General features: G+C 39.0%; 1 protein-coding gene and 1 non-coding gene across 3 annotated transcripts; one reads left to right on the top strand and one right to left on the bottom strand.

The window, feature by feature from the left end:
• Positions 1 to 2,796: 2,796 nt before the first annotated feature.
• coro1b (coronin, actin binding protein, 1B) lies at positions 2,797 to 12,474 on the bottom strand. Of its 2 annotated transcripts, none has more exons than XM_020624404.1 (12): positions 12,170 to 12,473; positions 11,915 to 12,066; positions 10,638 to 10,843; positions 10,266 to 10,388; positions 8,652 to 8,781; positions 6,395 to 6,576; positions 6,188 to 6,307; positions 5,613 to 5,717; positions 5,352 to 5,497; positions 4,884 to 4,941; positions 4,373 to 4,714; positions 2,797 to 4,289 (listed from the first exon to the last, which is right to left on the bottom strand). In XM_020624404.1, the coding sequence occupies exons 3-12, from the start codon at positions 10,839 to 10,841 to the stop codon at positions 4,167 to 4,169; spliced, it is 1,533 nt and encodes a 510-aa protein (XP_020480060.1). In that variant the 5' UTR covers positions 10,842 to 10,843; positions 11,915 to 12,066; positions 12,170 to 12,473; the 3' UTR covers positions 2,797 to 4,166. The 2 variants fall into 2 exon arrangements, with proteins under 2 accessions (XP_020480060.1, XP_020480062.1); XM_020624406.1 differs by having other exon boundaries at positions 4,213 to 4,289; positions 4,411 to 4,714; positions 12,170 to 12,474.
• A 2,711-nt stretch (positions 12,475 to 15,185) lies between these two features.
• Positions 15,186 to 15,274, top strand: trnar-ucu (transfer RNA arginine (anticodon UCU)). Its single transcript is given in 2 exon segments — positions 15,186 to 15,222; positions 15,239 to 15,274. It is a non-coding gene; the product is annotated as a tRNA-Arg (tRNA).
• Positions 15,275 to 15,791: the final 517 nt, after the last annotated feature.

The raw sequence follows: 15,791 nt of genomic DNA on the forward strand, positions 1-15,791 counted from the left end.
CACAAATGCATTATCAATTTGCTTATACCTAGTACATGCTTGAATGGAGTAGGAAGAAGTCAGACTTATCCAGTCCTACCCCATGACATCATCTTACCATCATTGGTTTGCAAGCAGTATTTCTACATAGATAATTTTGTTCTACACCACGCTAGTGATATACTAAAAAATTATTACAGATTGTTAACATTCTTACATAATTACATACTTTGATAATTATCTTCTACATCACACAAGTAAAAATATTACATATTGTTAACATTCATACACCACACCCACAATGTTCCATCTAATTAATCATTAAGCCTGTTCTTGCATATATCTTGATTGACACATACCTTTATATTTATGTTTAAACTCATGAATTCTCTTACTGTTTTTTATGTCCACACTTAAATTATTCCATAGTTTTACCCCACTTATGGAAATACAAAATCTTTTTTGGTTGTACGTATAGCATGAATTTTTAAATTTAACTGACCCCTTAAATTGTATCCCCCTTCCCTTTCATTAAATTAAGCATATTTAAGTGCTTATACGGTGCGCTCTTTACTGACTAGAATGATACTACTGGAAGTCTACATGATATAGCATTTTGTTCTTGTGACAAATTTCAACCTTGCAGTCATTTCTGCCTCAAACAGCAGCTGAGCTGACAGTTCTACCATTTTCAATGAAGTCCTGTATTCTTGACAAACATACCTCAAAAGTCTGAAGTGACAACAAAAACTAGACCATGATCCAGGCATGTTTTTAATTTAAGCAAAGCACAAAGTAATGATACACTATAGTCTAAAGACTTGAAACCATTACACGATAACATCAAATTCAAAAGCTGCATGCAGCTTCTGAATATGAAACTAATTGCCCACTTCCTGTTTTTGCTTTTGCAGCCAAAGCCCCGACACCCACCAGACAGCAATCTGTACAGTAATTTTGCACTGTACAAGAACATGAGTGTGTGATGTACAATTCTAAAAAGTAAAAATTATGGGTGGACTATGGATTTTAAGCCCATTTAAAATACCAGAAATCATGTTTATTTTGTTTTGAGTTCTAAAAAAGTCCTAAATCTCTCATCTTTTTCTCTTTTGAGTCTTTTTTTTTACTTTTTTATTCCCATAATTTTTGGTTTTTATATAAAAATGTCATCTGTGAATTTGTGAATCTACTTCACAAGTTTGCAAAATGTTAATTCTTGTTTATGCACTGAACTAAGCATAAAAACCCCTCTATATACCTCTGAGTTGTATCTGCAGTTTGGTTCTAGCTTGGTGTGCTTGGATGAACAGCAGCTGCATCAGCTGTTGCTGGGCCACAGTTCTCCTGATCTGAGTTCTGGGTTTTATTTGAAGTAATTCCATAACTGATTGCTTGATTCTCCTACTGTACTAATCTGAGGTTTTTAATGTTTTGAAGCCTTTTCTCCTTAAGGATTTCCTTAGATGTGGATACATTTAAGCTCTTGGGATACATTTACATTTACATTTACATTTACATGCTGCGAGCACTGACTCCAACGTGCTCGCAGCATTCTCTCACCCTTCTCACAAACTGTTTGACCTACTGCCCTCTGGGAGGCACTTCAGGAACTTCCAGACCAAGGCCAGTAGACTCAGGAACAGCTTCTTCCCCACAGCTGTCTCCTTTCTGAACTCTGTCCCCAGTTAACCCCGACTGCCTTCCTCTATATTTCCTCCCGGGACTAATGCAATACACTTCAGCTACCTGTAACACTGAAGTGATTTATTAATTTGCACATACTATTCTCACAGAATACTGCTCTGTTATTCACTTGCACACTGTACATATGCAGATACTGTATATTTATCCTTATCTTTGCACTGTTTTCATCCATTGAACTGTTAACTCATGTAACTTACTGTTATCTTCTTATTCTGCACTATTTCATCTCATTTAATTTTTCATCCCATTGCACTAGTGTTCTATAAGCTTAACGTACCTTATCCATTACTTGTAATTTAAATCCATAGTCTGTTGTATACTGTACATTACCCAACATATCTTACTGTAAATATCAATTATGCATATCTATCGGTAAATTAGTTTACCAAAAATTATCTGCACTGCTGTTATTGCACTTCTGGTTAGATGCTAAACTGTATTTCGTTGCCTTGTAATTGTACATGGGTAGTGAAAATAAAGTTGAATCTAATCTAATCTAATCTTTTCTAAGATCCCAGATGCTGTAATGTGCCATCTCTAACCTGAAGCAAATAAGCTCTGTAGTTCCTGTCATAAAGGGGCCTTCTTTTGTCGCTCTTTGTTGTTTGGTCACATGACTCACTTAATACTGGAGCACTTAAGTACATCCAACAAATAATCAAGGCTGCTGTACTGAAGTGAAGCTCTCAGCTCTTCAGAAACTGTTTGTCTTTCTATTCTTTCTCAAGTCTATAGACTGCACCACTTTATTGAAGTTTCTGACTTGGCAGGGACTGTAATGTATGAGACCCCTGTTTCACTTTTACAGTTAATTTAACTGGGTTTCTATGTGAGCCTTCTTCAGAATGTGAAGAATGTCAACTCAGACAACAAATGCCAGAAAAGCTAATATAAAATGTGAGAAATCTCAAGGGTGTTGCATATTTCTAAAAGGAACTTTGTATTGTGTGTGTGCATGTCTATTTAATTGAAGCAGGGAGAAACTATCTGGCACACAGTCAACACACTACACTATTCATTCATACTTTTATCTAGAGATTAACCACAAATACTTGAGCACAAGCTTCTTGGTGTAAATAAAAGGCCACACCATTAATACAAAGGAGAAATGAATATTTATTAAGTATTCATGATGTAGTTTCATTTAAACTGCTACTGGTTATACAGTTAGTGTTAAGAGGTCAATGCATAAGGAATTATAAATGACCTAAGTAATAAAAGGATATGCTTGATGTGGAATGTACCAGTGTTTACACTATCTGATGTAGAAGTAATAGATGAACATCGCTACATGTAATGACAGAAACACAAAATTAAACAGAAAAAAATGTAAAAGGGCTTTCCATCTTTGAACACCAATACAAATACAACTGCTATCTAGAAAAAGTTCAACGCATCACTGTAACTTCCTCTTTCTTCTGTGTGTGTACAACTGGCTGAACTGCTAGTGTGTTTTAGTGAGGCTGCACTGTAGTAGGTGTCAAGTCATCATTGTTGTCTCCGAGTTCAGTGAACATCTCTTACAAACAGCTCTGAAAAATGCCTTGAAGTGATGACTTCAACGTAGAGATCCTGGTTCTTTAAGGAACTCGTGATACTGCAGCCTTTCCACACATCAAAAGCAGGAAAGAGGCAAGGATTTCTCCGCGTTTATAGCTTAATGATGCTGTGGATGAATACCTTGCCTTTTGTTACAGAAAACACCACAAAGTTATGGTTCTCTCCTGACAACATGAGCTACAAAATCACAAGTGTTGCCCTTTCATTGACTGCAAAGTCTACACAGAGTTACGATACACAAATACTGAGCTATGCCCATCAGCTTTCAGTTGTCACTGTAAAGGTCATGGTTTGTGTACCAGAAAATGTCCCAACCATTTACCTACACAGCGTCCTATAGTGAACTAGTAAAACAAAGCACAAGTCACACAGTGAGGAACAACTGGGGGTCAGATATGTTGTCACAGTTTAGCAGGTGAAACTACCTGATTAAACAGCCCTGGTGGTTTGTAAGTGCATCAGAGGAAATAAAAATTATATTGGAGGTACTTAATTGCTTTGCTATACCTCTGTTAGCTTTGATATAATGCTGTCGGCTCCTACTTAGTGCATTAACTTGAGGCAATGATGCCACTGTAACTCTGAAGCCCTTCAAAAGTTGGACTGTGGATATTGCAAAGCTCAATACAAAACCACTTTATATAAAAAAAACAAAAACAAAAACAAAAAACAAGCATTGTTATATTTCACTCTTTGCAGATGACACCCCATTCTCAAGCACAAGATGAAATAAATTGTGATCTTGCTTTCATCAAAATAGCTGACCTGGTTGTAAGCCACTGTGATTCACAGTTAGTTGCTACTGTACTGTACACTACACTCTCCCACTCACACAGCTTAAAGTACTCTTGATTCTAGTAAGGCTATGGCCTTTGAATTTAGTAAAAATTCCCTGCTAATGTAGTGAAGTTCCTGCTTACTCATACGTCCCCATCTTCGATTCGAGCCAGCTGCCTCTCCAGTAACTCGATTCTCTGGCTCTGAGCGAGTACAACAGCACGTAAGGCCTTCATTTCTGCTAACAACTCGTTCAACAAGTCATCCTGAAAGAAGGGAGGAGAGAAAGCGCAAGTCAAAAATCTACTTTAAGCATTAAAAGGTTCCTATGGCCATTCTATTTCCTAACCTCTTTCTTTGGATTCTCAGTATTTCCATCTGTCTCACTTGTTGCTACTTGTGGTTGCAGCAACTCTTCTGCTGCCTCCTTGGCAGCAGAGGTAGGAGCACATGGGATGGGACCTGCTATGTGGCTTGGTGAAGGAGGAGTTGCCCCACCCCCGGAATCCTGCGAGGCAAGCTTGGGCTTGCTCCTGAGGGTGTCTCTCTGCTTGGATGGAGGAGGCGTGTACCCACCACTCAGGGAGAACAACAATGGTGATGCATCCTGCCCAGCAATCCATTCATCAGCCAGGAGAGCAGGATCCAAACTAGCTGTGTCCGGGTAAAGATCTACCTGGAACAGATCTGACTGAGAAGGCAAGACAAAGATGGGCTGAGGAAGTTAAGTGGTTTTATTGCTCATTTATGAACAGAGTTTCTGGGGATGCAGAGGGTTTGCAAGCTGAATAAGTAATATAATAATAATAATAGGGTTATTTTTAAAATCTTATATATTTTAGAGATGGTGCATGGCTTACCTTTCGTGGTACAGTCATAGAAATGGGTTCCACTTTCCTCTCATGCAGCTTGTAGAACCTATAGAGCAGGAAATTATTAAACTTGTTAAAGGGTCTGAGGTAATTCTATATTATTCTTTCCCATGAATCCTATGAATTTATTGGGCACTTTTTTGAGATGTGGATTCATATACATGTGGTCCGTGGGTGAGTATTCACAGCATCAGAGAGGTGTATGTTGAACTGATTAACACACTACATTGTCCGTGTGTGTGGCTCAATAATATGTCTTTAATTGTTAACGGCCTGAATGGAGGTTCGTGACACAGACGAATAAGACATCCGAGTATGGCAACCCAGAATACTAGGATAAATTCGTTGGTGGTTTTATGTCTTTATGGAATATGCCAACAGTAAGATAAATACAGAATATCAGCAGCCAGGTCATAAAATAAAACAAATATGAAGGAAAAACATGAGCATACTTACCTAGCAATTTCACATTTGTTGACATCCACACCTCTTTTACAAAGAAAGCCTGCCCCTCTTTGAGGCTCTTTGCTGCTGTATAAGCTGATGAAGTGAACATATGGTGATTCATCTGTCACCTCAAAATACCTGATGGTACAGTCCCCCTGAAAACCACAAGATACATTTATTAAAATGACTGAAACAAACATTAATGGAAAATGATACTAAAAATAGCTAGATAATCAAACTGGGGTTTGCCTTACAATCCCGAGGTCATACCTTTCCACACAGGTAGATCATGTTGGTGTCAGGGTCATAAAAGGGTAAAAGAACCCCGTTACTTGTATCCATCTCCTGCACTGCTATGGGCTCAGAGAGGTCTTTCTGTAAAACCAAACATATGTGTATTTATTTGATGTGTAATTTCTTGCATATGTACTGTATATTGAACCCTATGGCCACACAAAATGATGACACTGGACAAGTCTACAACACCCTGGATTATGTTTTAAGACAGTTTTATGCTCAATGTTGATCTTTTTAAAACAACTGCTGGATAGTATGGCTGAAGTTATGTAAGTACTGCTGTTATGGCAAACAAACTGGTTAAGTCATGGTGAAAGTTAGAATCTAAAACACTGTACCTTGGTCACAATTATTTATTAAAAACCATTAGTGGTTGGTCTGTGGCAGCACTCATGCCGTTTCCTGTTTCTATATCTGCTGCCTTTTAGCCTTACTATAAATAGCAAACACAGTGATTTTTGCACTGGCACTGAACATTAAACTCTGAGATAATTTGTGAACTTCCAGGGATACTGGGCCAGTCCAGACATACAGCAGATTAAGCGTACCGTATCCCACAATGCCAGCTGTCTCTCACTCATACGGCTGAAGCCTGTGGTCAGGATCTTCCCATCAGACAGGAAAACAGCTCTCATTGGCCTAGTACCATCATGGACCTTCTCTCTCACCTAAGACAACAATTAGAGCATTTATTAAGGACTACTGTGAGAGCAACATGAAAGGATCACTCTACTGTCAGTAAAATGTTAAATAACCTTGAGGACGGTGCCTCGTCGTGGGTCAATGATGCGCAGAGCCTTGTCCTTACAGACTGTGCAGACAGCGCTGCCATCCTTGTTCCAGCTGACACTGTATATTAGGTCAGGATGGGCATCACTCAGCTGATACACAAGCTCCCCTGAGCCCACATTCCACACACAAATAACATTATCACAGCCTGAAGAGACAGAGAGAGAGAAACCATCCAGTGTAGCAGTGTTAGTCCATAGGAGAGTCAAATGTCCAGGATAAAAACACAAATTTATGTTCTATTTGTATGTCAGCGCTTCACACAAACAGTACAAGGTGTTTACAGAACAATGCAACTAAAGACAAAGGTAAATCAGAACACGTAGAGACGTAGATATACATAAATGCATAAATTAGATTGGCAGTGATAAAGTGCAAGTAAAATACTTCAGAAGAACACTAGACTGTCTAAGTTCACAAAAGCAGATTGTTCAGTTGTTGAAGTGAATTAATGCTAAATGCAGAAAGGTATGGGAGATTGGCGCCTTGAGACCTGAATGATCTGCTGGGTTTATAAACTCAGAGTCAGTCTGATATGTACTGTGGGGTAAGGCTATGAAGCACTTTGGAGACTTTGGTTCTGAGGACGACACACAGCCATAAAAGGAAACCTCTATACGTGTGAACTGGGTCACAAGACATTTGAAGACAGTGGACTACAGAGACCCAAGAAAAGCGCCAATACAGGATAACACTTTAAAGATGAGTTGATGCATGATGTAAATACATTAGTAATTTAACCCCTTTGCTGTCTAACAAACCAGCTTTGTTCTGAAGTCATATTTTGTTATGTTGTTGGCTTTTAGACATGTTGTTCCCTATCTCAGCATGTGAATGAATGGGCTTGACATGCCACAGGTGTGTGTCCCTATGCAAATAAAGAGCAAATGACTGGCTCATCGGCTGATGACATCTGTAGAGTTCTCCATGAAAACAATCCCATTACAAAGAGCCAGGTAAGTATGATGGTTCCTCATTGGAACAGAATTCAGGTCCCAACTAACAACAGTTTCCATTTTATTTTTTGTGATTGTTAAAATGTTCAATATGATACAGATACCTTTAGGAGTTTGTAGGTCTGGACTGCTAGTTGTGCTAGATATTACTGTGTATGTGTGTTTTCTTTATGTCCTTTTTACAGGTTTAAGGTGGAGAGAGCTCTCACTGGAAAAAGGGTGGTGTCCCCAGTCCTGATTTGACAGTCGGTGGGTTTTTTGTTTATTCTGCCAGGTCCCTAGGGTCAAATGACCAAACCACACCCACACCAACCTCAAGATTAGTTCATTTTTGAATGCTTTAAAGTTTGATAAGCAAAATACCTAAAGATGTGGTTTCCCAAACCTGAACTTCAGTTGTTCCTTCTTTGGTCACGAGTATTTATTATATAGAAAAATGAACTGGAATTTGAAAGAAGGTTTTTAGGGGCTTTTATGTCATTTTCTCCTCATCATTTCAGCATGGTTCTTTAAGATAGCAAGCTATATGGTTTCTTCAATTTTGTTATGTGTACCACCTTTGTTAGATTTCTGGATTAGTTTATGTTGGCCTTGTAAACTGTAAAAACGTCATTATAGTTCAACAATCTGTGTCTGTGGCTAATTAAATAACAGAAGCAATGCATCTACTTGCCTAGGATACACGTGGAGATGCAGGATGGTCTTCAAATGAAACTAGATCTAGAGCCTTTGCGAGCAAAGTGTAATTATTTTTCAGGTTAACCACACTGTCATTGCGTGCTATGAGTTGCTGAGGAAGGAAATCCAATTCCTTGCTTGTATAATGCAGTAGTATCTGTCACTGAACACCAGCACAGTCACTGTGTACAGATGACGGGTATACATCACTTTCCTCCAGATAATATGAAATGTTTACAAGAGGAATAACACAGTTTAAGTACTGTTGGAATCTTGTTTGCCATTGTTATTAGCAGTATTTTCTAAGGAGGAAAACTGGTTCCTAGACATTGGCGAAGTTTACTTTTATTTATATAAAACGTTAGCATGACACACACTCTTTTCATATGGTCTGTCGGCGCATGCCTTTTTAGATTTTCATTTTTATGTAAATGTATATAAAGCAACATAAAAACACACTGGTCTCGTTGCACAGTGTTTCCATTTACTTTTTAAACCATAAAGTAGGTAAAAGGGCAGTGTGTCTCATCATATATCAAACAGTTATGGAAAATCCAGTTAGTTTTTTGCTACCAACACATGAGCTTACCTGCACTTAGGAGAATGTTGAAGGCAGCTGGGTGCCAAGCCAGGATTCCCACTCTTTTACTGTGGCCCTCAAGGGTCACACTGGCCTCAGTCATTGGACTTAACAGGCCCCCATCTGGGATCTGCCACACCTTCAAACAAAAGGCCAAAGGAGACATATGTTTATTTACAGCAGATCGCTTATTAGTATGGTATATGCTCAGGTTTCATGCCATGACATTCAGTCAGTCTTTACCTCCACAGTTTTTTTTCTTGATTACAGAAAGAAAAATGTTCTTCACTGTTAAGTCCTGATTTCAGCCCTTATGAAGACCCTGTAAGAGCGAATTGACTGGCGTTTTGAACCACTGTCCTTAAATAAAATAAAAGCTGAAATTTTCTACTTGTTTTCTTTGATAAACCTTTTCTGTTCTGTTCAGTAAATATGAATCCGGGAGATTGTTACCTTAACTCAGATAAAGGAACCCCGCCCCCCCCAAATTATTGATTTCACACTTTAGTTGTTGTTTGTATTAAGCAAACAAGGTATAATGTATTCATTAGTAAGCTTTATGGGGGTTTCCCCATTGTGGAATTACTTGTGGGATTAATATTCTTGTTCTCGATTCCTCTCACGTGCTATGTTTTATCTTGTTTTTTTATGTATCTTTTATTTGCTTCTTGGAGGTCCTTATGGTGTTTGTTGTTTGCTCTCTATTGCTGCTGGAACACTATTGATCCCACAATGGGGAAATTCCAAAGTCTTACCTTACCTTACAATAAAGTCTTACCTTTAGCAGTGCTGGTAAGCAGATGTTTTCACCTTTGGACAGAGCTAAGCTAGTGGTTCCTAGTCTATGGGTACATCTCAGTTCTCTTAATTATATCCATGCTCCCCTCACTCGCATCTTTTCCTTGTGTCTTAGTCCTGCTCAGGTAAGATGCAATGAAAAGATGCGAGGAAAAAAATGCAAGGGCAGAAGAATCAAGAAAACATGTTTTTAGAGACATGAGACATCCTTTTCTCTGATCTCTCATCTGAAGTGTCCAATCACCAATTGATAAAGGGGCGCGTTGGACCATAAAAGACTTCCATAAAGGATGCTCTCTTGTATCCTCATTCATGTCTCCTCCCAGTGGTCTCCTCACTCCTTGCTTGTCAAAACCGGAATAAAAACTCTGGGATGTCCTTCAAGATGGTGGAGGATCAAGAAATGAGGAACTATCAATTAAGGGATGTACCCATTGTGCTATGCTAAGCTAGCTAACTGCTGGCTGTACCTTCATATTGAGCAGACAGTCTTCTAATCTGACTCTCAGCAAGAAAGTGAATAAGTAAATTTCCTAAAATATTAAACTGTTCCTTAAATGTTTTCTGGATTTACTTTTTAAATTCATCACTTTATTAGGATATGGATGAATGAAAAAGCATCTGAAACAGTGCTGACATCACAAAAGAGCTCAATACTGTAAACAATGGACTTCTTCTTTAAAGTCAGAAGACATTCCCTACATGTGTCAGAGACCCAATTTCCCCAACTGTGATCAGGGCAACCTGTGTTAACCCAACACCAATAACTGATAAAGTGCCACAAACCACTGGCACACTGACAAGCCTTTAGACCTGCTCACCAACCTTTACTGTGCAGTCCTCTGAGGCACTTGCAATGATGTTGTCGTCATGAGGAGACCACTGAATATCCAGCACTGGAGCCGCGTGGCCGCACACTGTCGGGCAGGACTGATCAATTCTGCCGCTCTGTGGAAGAAACAAACAGCGACCAGACATCATGACATCTGACCTGAGAAACTTTAACCCATTACACGGGTACAACCTTTGTCCACTATTGGTCTTGGAACTGTAAAAGTGCTGCATATGCATTAACCAGACATGAAGTGACATCATGCTTTTAGTAGCAGAGTGGAAGACAGGAAACAAGACAGAGGCTTTAAAAAATATTGATCTACTGTTTATCTGATGCTGAACATAAAGCAGTGGGGGTCAAACCTTGCTGATCGGAACAACAAGGAAGGCCCCCCCTCCACCTGCTTCGATGATAACAGCGAGGAACTTCGGGTTGACCGCACAAAGGGGACTGTCCCAAGTCACGCGGGACACTCTGACGTCGTCGATGCAGTGCTCGGCTTTCCACGCTTGAGCAAAAACATGTCGGAATTTGCTCTGTCTCACCACACCTCGCCGGAAAGACATGTCTGTGGAGGAATAAACAAATGTATCGAGTGAATTAAAAGCAAATTCGCTGACACAATTTGTCGATTATCAGAAAATTCATCAGCAACAACTTGAAAAACAGTTCATCTTTTAAATTTGCAATCAAAAACAGTCTCTGGTTTCAGCCTATGAAATGTGATGATCTGTTGCTTTTCCTGTTTCATATCCTTATCTATAAAATATGGTATCTTTCATACTGTTGGTCAGACAAAACCAGCAAGTGCGACATAAAGTGTGACCAGTATTTAGCTTTCTTTTATGATGTTTTATTGTCCAAAAAATTAAATTATTAATAGATAATGAAAACCATAGCTCTAGCCCTAGACTGAACTACTAGTTTTGTATACAGTATGTATAACCAGAAGATGTTCAGTTAGTTTTTTTGTGTCAGTGGGGACCAGATGTGTACTATACATGGTTTATGATCATTTAAGACCCCTAAAAACTGTACCAGTGTCCAAATAAAAATGATTATTCAGCTTATTCAGTGGATCCCCGTCATCTTTAAGCTGTCAGCAAGAGAGAAAGGGGCTTGTCAAAACAGCAGGCGAAGTCTTTCATTCTGGGAATGTGTCCAGACGAGTACAGTCAAGCTTCAGTGGACAAAAGCGCATAATCTGCCTGTAACCAAAACACGCCGAGAGGGGAAGGGGGTTGGGCAGTCAGAGCCGCTTTATGCCATCTACCTTCACAGCTGTCAAAGCAATTTTCATATTAGCAGGTAGCCCACTTCGTGTTTGTGCTTGTGGGAACTCATCCATACTGTTTTGTAAATAACAGCCCAAGGATGGAAAACCTCCATCGGCATTTTGGTCTGTGCTGCTAAATAGCGCGCTCCTGCTGTATAATATATCGGCCTGCTATATTGTTAATCTTTAATCGTTTGTGTTAGGGCTTCTATTGTTGCCTGCACACAATACGAAGAAATGTGTTTTTGCAAAGACTAACTATCAGTAATACATGAACAACAAAGGGCCAATAATAATGAATAACAAATCCACATTTCACTTAAAGGAAACGTCAAGGTTATTATTTCGAATTCAACAGCATACCTGGCTTTTGACGTCCGCTCGTAATTGGAAAAAGAATCACCAAGCAGGACTCGGGGGGTGGCAGGACGAGGCCAACACAATAATCCGCCACCAGCACCAGTAACTTAATCCGCTCCTGTGTCCAGGCAGGCGTTCACGTCGATTGCGCAGACCTTTAACAAAATACGCCCATTAGAAATAAAGAAATATTGAAATGATCAGCCACTCTACTGTTTGTTGGTCAGAAATTACATTTGCCTGTTGTAAAAGCCTAACCTGCGTAAGCATGTCCCGTCCCCTGCGGATATATCCACATTAAACGGTGCAGGGCGACGCTGAACGGAGCCCGCCCGAAGGTGATGGGAAGAGATGCAGGCGATGCTCACCGTCTCCCTTTGCAAACGACTGTTTTGGAAACATGGATTGAGCAGAATTGCAGACACTTCCGCTCATGGCAGGATATATCAAAGACACGCAGGACTCAAGGGGATATCATCGTTTACACGCGTATTTCTCCGGATGTTGACGCACAACTGACTGGCGGTGAAATATTAACAACGCGTATGTACAATGTAACTAATTAAAGTAACCTAACAGTTGTGAATGCCTTGTATCTGACTTCCTCGTTGCGCATGCGTTAAACTCAGGGTACGATAAAGAATTTGTATAGCCTACTTTGGAAACATAGACTACACATTTCTGCAATTATTTTACTTTTCAAAAGCTGTAAAAACGCAATGCATGCGTATGAAATATGATGCGTAATCATTTTAGCCACCTAAGAGTAAATACACATGGGCTACAAATATAGCAAATAACCTAATAATCAGTAACTTGATCATTAATCCATAATGAAAATAATCTGTAGTTGCAGCATAGGCGTCGTTAGACCCCTTTTAGTGTATTGATCTACTGTGCCTCACTTCTTAAAACTTTCATGATAAACTAAACAATGGCAAGCTTCTTTCAGTTTTGGCCTTTTGATCGTCACAAACAAGGCATTTTGGGATCTCAGTTAATCTATTAAGAAAATAGCTGGCATGTTAATTGATAGTGAACATAATCTGTTGCTGCCCTATAATAGATGACAAGAGTAGGCTCAAACATTTAGAGTAGAACATGACTATGTGTTTATGTCCTGGCGCCCTCTAGTGCACACAGCTGGAAAATCATGAGAAACAATCAGTCAAACTACTAATATAGGCTAATATAGTTTATACAGGCCCATTTAGGCAGATTTTATTTAGAATAAAACTGCAATTTTCCCCACAAAATCTATTTCTATAATTTGTTAAAGGCTCCACACACCAACAGTCCATATTAGTCCTATTAGAGATCTTCTCAGGACAGTTTTATCCAGCCAAACAGGCCTATTCAGTTTTACAATTGTTAGGTAATTTTTTAGTCAGATAGATATTGGTTAGATACTTGTATTAGAAATGTTTAGTGGAGACAGGCTGTCTAGCTCAGACTGTTAAATGCTTACTCATTTCCAGGAGTTACTCAAGGTTGTTTATGTTCCAGGATAACTAGATAGAAAGTGGCTACTGTATGATATATTGTTATGGTCAGCTGCAAAGCTGGCATATCAGGTGACGTCACGGTTTGACGTTCCTGTGTAGCATGGGCTAGCCCAACCAAGTGATAATATGGTATAGGCATTATGGTTCAGGGTCTTTCATTCTTCATCTGCCTGCACGCAGTATTGGAGGTGCAAGATACCTGGACGTGTAATGTTAATTTCACCTGTAATCCTTTGAATAAACCAACACGTTTTTTTTTTTTTATATCCAAGTGGTCCGCTTCGTCTCTCTGAGTTCCTGGTTAAAAGAACTGGGAGATATCTTTCATTATCATGACAGAAAACACCAAGGGAAACACCGTTGGCAAAGATGGAAACAGCTAATGTTGCAACTACAAATCCACTTTAATGAAATAAGAATAACTGAAACAAATAGCTAACTAGAGCCCAACAGAGACGTGAATGGCAGGCTGTTTATAGTCTGAAAATGTGGACACCTATGATTATGGTGGTGCGGTGGGTAGAGTAGCTGTCTCCCAGGTTGAAGGTTCGAATCTCGGTGCTGGCACATGTCAAAGTGTCCTTAGGCAAGACCATGAACGCCCCTGATGGTCAGAGCCATCAGTTGAGTTAGTGCTGTACCGGAAACAAATTCCTTGTGTGTAACATACTTGGCCAATAAAGGTGATTATATAGCCATCATAGATTAAGGTAATCTTACCTTGTTTTTCTTTTAATGTATGTTATAATAAATGTTTCCATAAAGATGATTCTCAACATTTTTACCTTTACCAGTAGTTGTAGTAGCAGCAGGCAGTGGAATAAGTAATAAACATTCAAGAATTTTTTTTGTGTGTGCGATTTGAGTTATGAGGGTCCTGTGCCCCAGTAGAACTTTATGTCCAGCAACACCCCTGAGTTGCTATATACAAAACTATTAACTATGACATCCTTCTTTTACATTAGTGCATCAGTAGTAATAATATAAATTATAACAATAGCCTACAACAGTCGGAGGTGTCATTTTTGCACATTAAATAACTTTAAATACATTTTTCTGATTATACATATTCTACACAGGAATGCATTTATAATGTGGTATTAATGCTTAGAATCCGAGTGCTGTTTCCAGTCCTAGAGCTTTGTAAACATTAACCAGTTTACAAAGAGGCACAACCAGAAAAACACATTTGACTCCACCTTAACCTGGATTCCAGTGATAAAGGGAGTGTAGCCTATTTCATCAAAGGCGGAAGATGGCACAATAAAACCTTCCTAGCCCAGAGGAATGTGGTCTGGTCAGGAATTTATTCTGGGTTATTTACTCCTATTGTAGAGGCTGCAGGTGGCAGAAAGATAGCTAACTCCTGCATATTTCCCATATGTCAAAGCATAAAATAAAAATGTAATAAAATATTCATTGAAATTACAAGGCTACTACAGATTCCTCAAATATTTTTAAATTGTGTATGATCAGTGAATTTCCATTATTTTGCAATCGTGATCAGGAGTATTTATGTAGCTATCTGTCATGTCATGTAGGGTCACTTGTTGGTAATTTTTTGGTCCTTCAGCGCCATCAAGTGTTCAATGTGACACATGGCAGGCTCATTATTTATTCTCTAAAGTTGTGTCCCACAGTCAGAATACGGAATGGTGGAGTTTGTGGGAGGTAAACACAGGATCGACAAACACAAAATATGAGAAAATACAGAACCTCTAACGATTATATTGTTTTAAATATTATGATCTAAACCACGTGCAACAGGTGGCTCTGTGGCGCAATGGATAGCGCATTGGACTTCTAGGCAAATAGCGAAGTAATTCAAAGGTTGTGGGTTCGAGTCCCACCAGAGTCGCATTTTTGTCACCCCGATTCAGCAAAAAATTGTTTAACATTAAACAAACTTGTTCAGTAGTAAAGTTTTTGCTACTGAACAAGTTTGTTTAAAACATAGTTGCGATAAACACCCCGCATATTTAAACAACCAGAACTTCAGCATTATGGTGTAACGTTAAACTGGTTTTCATTCGCATTGTTTGGTAGCTAACTGCAAACAACGTTAACATAACCAACATGTCGTACTAGTAATCTCGTAGTAAATATTCTAATATACTTTTTATTTGAGTTTATGTGAACAACAGTGACGTCTAAGGATGACGCAACCAACGTTGGGCGAGCTAGCTACTAGTGAGCAGAGTTCTGCTAGTGATGAATTTATAAATGTCAAGCTAGCAAGATGCAAAAAGTGAGTTTCCGATTAGGGTCTTCAAAAATTCAAAGGTTCTCGAAATGTAAAATTACTAAAGTAATGTTAGCACAAATATCGTCATTCCCCGGTTAACCTAGAACCTATTATTGGCATAACATGAGTT

The sequence above is a fragment of the Monopterus albus genome, unplaced genomic scaffold (genome assembly GCF_001952655.1).
Source record: "Monopterus albus unplaced genomic scaffold, M_albus_1.0 scaffold326.1, whole genome shotgun sequence".
Classification (NCBI taxonomy): domain Eukaryota; kingdom Metazoa; phylum Chordata; class Actinopteri; order Synbranchiformes; family Synbranchidae; genus Monopterus; species Monopterus albus.